This window comes from Peromyscus leucopus, chromosome 6, assembly GCF_004664715.2.
Source record: "Peromyscus leucopus breed LL Stock chromosome 6, UCI_PerLeu_2.1, whole genome shotgun sequence".
NCBI classification, from domain to species: Eukaryota; Metazoa; Chordata; class Mammalia; order Rodentia; family Cricetidae; genus Peromyscus; species Peromyscus leucopus.
In genome coordinates this window covers 37990461-37996460 of record NC_051068.1, presented here as the reverse complement: position 1 = coordinate 37996460, position 6000 = coordinate 37990461, and the positions used below count along the sequence as shown (strand labels likewise).

Genomic DNA, 6000 nt, shown 5'->3' with positions numbered 1-6000 from the left:
TTAATTTGGCAAAAAATTCAAAGGCCTTATTATAGTCAACATCAATAGAAGTAAAGAACTTTACTGGAGGACGAACAAATTATCAGAGTAATTTGGCAGTGTTTATAAAAGTAAAAGTGGACACAGTTGACGACCAACAGCCAGTGCCCTCCAGACACCAGCAGTGTTCCACAGGAACCTAGTGCAGAGGCTCTGGAGACAGACTACTCACCTCCAACTCCATTTCCCAACACTAGCAGGGTTCTTTCTTTTTTAAGTATTTATTTTTATTTTAAGTGCATGGATGTTCCACTTGCATGTATACCTGTGCATGCCTGGTACCTATGAAGGCCAGAGAAGGTGAAAGATTCCCTGGAACTGGAGTTATAGACATGGCTGCATGTGGGTGCTGGGACTCAAACCAGGATACTCTGGAAGAACAGCCAGTGTCCTTATCTGAGCAGCCATCTCTCTAGCCCCTACAGATTTCTTAATTTTCTGGACTTAAGTTTCTTCAGTTATAAAACAGACATTATAGTAACATCCACTTCATAGTTATGTTGTAAGAATAATACATCCTATAAATTTGTAATAAAGAACTTCTTAATTTGAAGGCAAAAATAAAATTTAAAATGTTTTTATTTATATAGGAAATACTGTTACCTATTAAAAAACAAATGTCTGTCCATTTGTCAAGCTTATCTGAAAAAAATCATCTCTCTTTATCACATACTGACATGATACAGGATGCAGATGTAAAAGTCAACTTAATAGACATCATTAAATAATCACACATATGCAACCTTAGATAATGGTTAAAAATATAGACTGATGTTAAAGGTGGGATGTAGAGATTCCACGAACCCCGTGGATTAACAGACTTGCTTATACTGTTTCCTGCCGACAATTTGCTTTCTATGAATCTTCAAATTCCCAATTCCAAATCTTCAAGCTCCTGGAGAAGGGCTTTCTCTTTTTGAATTTTCTCCAACTACAAACATTTCAAACATTAAAGTTATTAAATAGAAAATAATTATTGGATCTGTAACCTAACAGTAGGAAGGACAAAATTTAGAGGTGGAATATTCTTACATTTTATCAAATCCACTGGCAAAGTGAGGTTAGAAAGCAATTCTAACTTGTTCCTGTTATAATCAAGGTGCAATGCAGCGAGCTGTCAGACTGTCCCTTCCAGTGTGAGATTTCCTGCATCTACGTGTGCTGAAAAGTGCTGAGAACACGGGGAGGGAGGAAGAGGAGCTGGGACAGTGCAGCAGATGGGAGGAAGCCTGTTCCTTACCTAACAACTGTCATTACGTGTCTAGTGACAGCACTGGGATACCACTTAGGAACTGTGACCCATTCACCATGACCTAGGGCTGAGCTTCTCCTATCACAGACAAAACTTTAAGAGTATTCAAGAGGAGGCTGGAGAGATGGCTCAGTGGTTAAGAGCACTGACTGCTGAGTTCAATTCCCAGCAACTGCATGGTGGCTCACAACCACTTGTAATGAGATCTGGTGCCCTCTTCTGGCTTGCAAGAACACATGCAGACAGAACACTGTATACTTACTAAATAAAAATAAATCTAAAAAACAGAAAAAAGAAAAAAAAAGAATATTCAAAAGAAATTTAAAAAGTATTAAAAAGAATTTTGCAAACTGTTTCCCAGACAAGTTTTTCAGTTCTGTGCTTTTTTCTTGACTGAATGACTGCTTATACTAATCCTGGGGGTGGGCTGGGGAGTGAGCTGGGGGATGGGGGGTGCTAATGGCTATGAACCCAAATGGAAAGTGAACCCTTACCTGATTTTTCTCTAGCTGTTTCCCAGCGGCTGACTGCTCTTTCAGCTGCTCTATTGCTTTTAGTTTCTGTGAAATAAATACAGGGAAGAAGGAAGAAGAAGTTATTTTCTAGTGCAAATTATTTTATCAACAACAACCATACTACACTTGTTCAAAGACGGTCTGGTAAAAATGCTAGGACAAGTCAGGTGGTGGTGGTGCACACCTTTAATCCCAGCGCTCGGGAGGCAGAGGCAGGTGGATTTCTGTGAGTTAGAGAACAGCCTGGGCTACAGAGTGAGATCCAGGACAGCCAGGCTGTTATTCAGAGAAATCCTGTCTTGAAAAACAAAAACAACAAGAAAAAAAAAAAAAAAAAAAAAAAGACTAGGATAAGTTTATTATTTTTAAAGTTAAATGTAAAATTGTATGTTAAAAGCATGGGATTGGGCAAAATATGTTTTTCTAAGTTTTTGTTTGTTTGTTTGTTTGTTTTTAACTCATTCTGTGTGTAGGTGTGTGCTGTGGAGCATACTCGGAGGCAGAGGAACACTCTGGAGTCTGTTCTCCTCCTTTCACCTCTGAGTTCTGGGCTCAGACTTGGATTGTCAGGTCTGCATAGCAAGTCTTTAACTGATGTGAGTGTACCGGTGTGGATTCACAAGTACAACACAGATTTCAGCATCTATTCCAACATTCACTGTGGCAGGAAAACCCTCACCCCCAGGGCTGCCCCCACACACCATAAGTTCCCTTCTGTGTGTGTGTTCATTTTCAAAGCTGGAATAAACTATTTGTTCCTATCTAACTCAAAGGGAGCTACTGCTAAGCTGAGGTAAGTCTTCAGGGCTGGGGATGTAGCTCAGGAGAGGAGTACTTGCTTAGCATGCATGAGCCCTGGGTTCAATCTCCAGTCCACAGCATTGATAACAATAAAAAGCGCCTTTACTACAGTATCTAACGTTCCTTATAACTTCAAAATTGACAATATGAGCAGCTGCAGTCACCAAAGCATTTGTGAATGGAACTGAACTGAGGACTCCTCTGTTACACTATTTTATGGAAAGAAAGCGATAGAGAGAACTGTCACCGACTTTCAGTCCCTGCCAAGCCCCGCTGTCCCCCTCTTAATTATGCAGTTCTCACGTACAAGCCTTCTGATGCACATATCTATTTTTCACTCAGTCTCTCACCTTCTTTAGATTCTTAATTTTTTTGTCTACTTCAGGATCACCTGAAGTAGACTGGGTGATAGTATTCCGTGGAGAACTCTGTGGGACAGGAGTAGGAGCCAAATCACTTCTTGCTTCCTAAAGGAAAAACAAGTGGAAACATCTATTTATTCTGTCTGTGTGTGAGACAGCTGAGTAGGTAAGGATGCTTGTTGCCAGGGTGACAACCTGAGTTCAATTGCTAGAACACACATGGAGGAGGCTGACCACAATACGTGTGGTCAGAGGGCAGCCTGCAGGAGCTGGTTCCTTCCTTCCACTGTGTGAGCCCAGGGATCAAACCTGAATGCATATGTTTACTAACTATAGAGTATATACTCACTGCGAAAGGGGAAAACTTCAAATTTTAGAAGAATATAATGCAATTCCACCTTTTGAAATAACATTATTGGGCCAGTGAGAGGGCTCAGTAGGTAAAGATGTTTGTTGCCGCCGGGCAGTGGTGGCGCACACCTTTAATCTCAGCACTTGAGAGACAGAGGCAGGCGGATCTCTGTGAGCTTGAGGTCAGCCTGGTCTACCAAAGTGAATTCCAGGACAGCCAGAGTTGTTATACAGAGAAACCCTGTCTCAAAAAACTGAACGGAAAAAAAAGAAAGAAAAGAAAAGAAAAAACAAAACAAACAACAAAAAAACCTTTATTATCCCAGGTACCCCCCAATGTGGTGAAAGGCATTCACAGTTACCCACCATATAGATATAGATACTAATTCACAGAACAGAGAGACACAAAGAAAGCTACCTGGCTATTTACATCTAATCCCCACTACATTTTTTCACATCACAATCCCATCTTTAGGAATGGAATTGTTAAACATCAGGGGTTTAACAATCAAGCAGCTCTTGGCTTGATTTTGAAGAGCTCAGCACTCCAAATACCTGTTTTGCAGCTTTTTTAGCTTCATGCTTCCTTTGATTTTTAAGGGCTGTTTTTGATAATGGTTTGTCACTTCCTGGATGTGGTTTCATATTCTGGGGAGGTTCCTCTTCATGCTATGGAAAATGTAAAACAAGTACTTCTGAAATGGAGTCCAAGGTTTGAAAATCACACAATAGCAAATTATGTTCTTTAACTAGCATAGGATGATTCTATCAGATTTAAGCAATTGGCAAGGCACATTTCAAATGTCTTACTAGAAAAGAGTTAAATAAGGGCCTTTCTACTAGCTGATATGTATCTTCTAGTTACATAAGCCCATGCAAAATTCACTTTTGGTTTACAGAAATATGAAATTTGTCTCAGGACCGCTAGAGACATGTAGTTCTTACGAAACTGAGTAACAACAGCTTCTCTGCGGTCTTTTTGATGTGATTAGCACCATCAAGAAGCAGCGACCTCATTTATTTTCTTCCCAACAAGAATCACATGGCAGCTCTGTACTGGCAGAGTCTGAGGTTGAAAGGTTAAGCACTGTTGAAATGGACTATCGCAATAGGATTTGAGAGGCTTTAAGAATTTTTTAGTCCAGAAGGAAGGATACTGTTTTCTTTTTGTGCAAGCCAGGAGCAAGAAGTTTTATTCTTTGAAAGTGTTACCTAATTCTCTGGGTACCTTCTTACTAGTTTATTCACCCCTTTTAAAAGGAACATTCCTACTTTTCAGCTAGGGTACACCTCCACTTTTCTAATAACCTCAAGAACATGTAGCTCATGCCCAGATGTCCTTTATTCTTAATACTATCACAGAAACTCAGACCATGAGCAATGCTCTCCTGAGCTCTGAAATACTGTTTGAAAGTATATGTGATGCCAACCCATAGTCAGGAAAGGTGAGGAACTAATGGCCTGAGGACAATAAATGCCACTTCTCCAAGACCATGTCTGCCTGCATGCTGCCATGCTTCCTGACATGATAATAATGGACTAAACCTCTGAAACTGTAAGCAAGCTCCAATGAAATGCTTTCTTTTCTAAGAGTTGCCATGGTCATCTTCACAGCAGTAGAACACCAACTAAGACAGCATTTAAAAAACTGAGACAATTTCATATATGTATTCAGATCCATTGTGTCTTGAAAAATCAATAACTTTGGCAAATTGGACCCAAGATCACCTATGGAAAATCAATTAAAGCTGAATGGCTAGCTGCTCACCATTTCCTCCTGCTCACTATTACCTTATATCATCAGCCTCACCGAATTAGCATCTGAATGTAAGTCCTAGACCTATAAAGCTAATGTAGCATGTTGAGTTATCTTTCCCAGAAATGAAACTGAATCCAAAACAACAGACTATTGCCATTGTCCGAAGTCACCCATCATAAATACATGGTAGGGCCTTACTGCTGAAGGCACTGCACACTTTGACTGCAGGACATAGAGAAATTTATCTTAAACTGACCAGGAAGTATCTTCCCTGATGGCTAGCATTCATGGTACCAGACAGTGTTACACAGACTGCTGGGGGAAGAATAGACATCAATGGTCTTATCTAGTATTGGAACCTGCATGGTACAATACTGATCTTCCAGGCAAGATGTGCCTACTATTGCAACAGTTACATGGTTACTGCTTTCTGACTGGATTTGAGGCTTGTTCTACAGAAGAGAATTTCATGCTTCCTACTACATATCCTGATCAAAGTCCTGATATTATTATTTTGCTAAATAGTCATGTTGTCAAATTGCCTTCTAAACATTTATATTTATACCCCTAGGCCTGAGCTGCTCTCAACACTGGTTAGAGAAACTTCCTTTTTCACTGGGCAGAAGTCAAGGGAGAGATTCATTACTGGTCAGTGCTGAAAAAGCCCTAAAGAGGAGAAGGTATCAACGCCCACCCCATCACCAAAGCTCAGACAACATTACAGAAGAGGAGTTGCAAAGAACGTAAGAGCTGGAGGATGGGGAGGAGCGCAGTAAAATGCTGTCTTCTGGTTAGGATACGACGGTTATTGAACTCAGGAACTCATAGCAGCTGGGCTTACCTGCACACGACCAAGCCAGCCAAATTCTGACATAGATTTGACAGACGATTTCTAGGAGACAGCACTTACTGAAGAATTAC

The 6000-nt window shown here is 40.4% G+C and overlaps 1 protein-coding gene across 2 annotated transcripts in view; it reads right to left on the bottom strand.

Annotated features, from left to right (window-relative positions):
* Nucleotides 1-600: 600 nt before the first annotated feature.
* The window catches only part of Eif2a (eukaryotic translation initiation factor 2A), a 30325-nt gene continuing 24925 nt past the window's right edge, over nt 601-6000 (bottom strand). For both annotated transcript variants that reach the window (XM_028882165.1, XM_028882167.1), the window contains 4 exons: nt 3876-3989; nt 2958-3074; nt 1786-1851; nt 601-970 (listed from right to left, as the gene is read on the bottom strand). In XM_028882165.1, coding sequence (XP_028737998.1) covers nt 905-970; nt 1786-1851; nt 2958-3074; nt 3876-3989 — 363 coding nt within the window. In that variant the 3' untranslated portion in view covers nt 601-904. The remainder of the gene's footprint in view (nt 971-1785; nt 1852-2957; nt 3075-3875; nt 3990-6000) is intronic.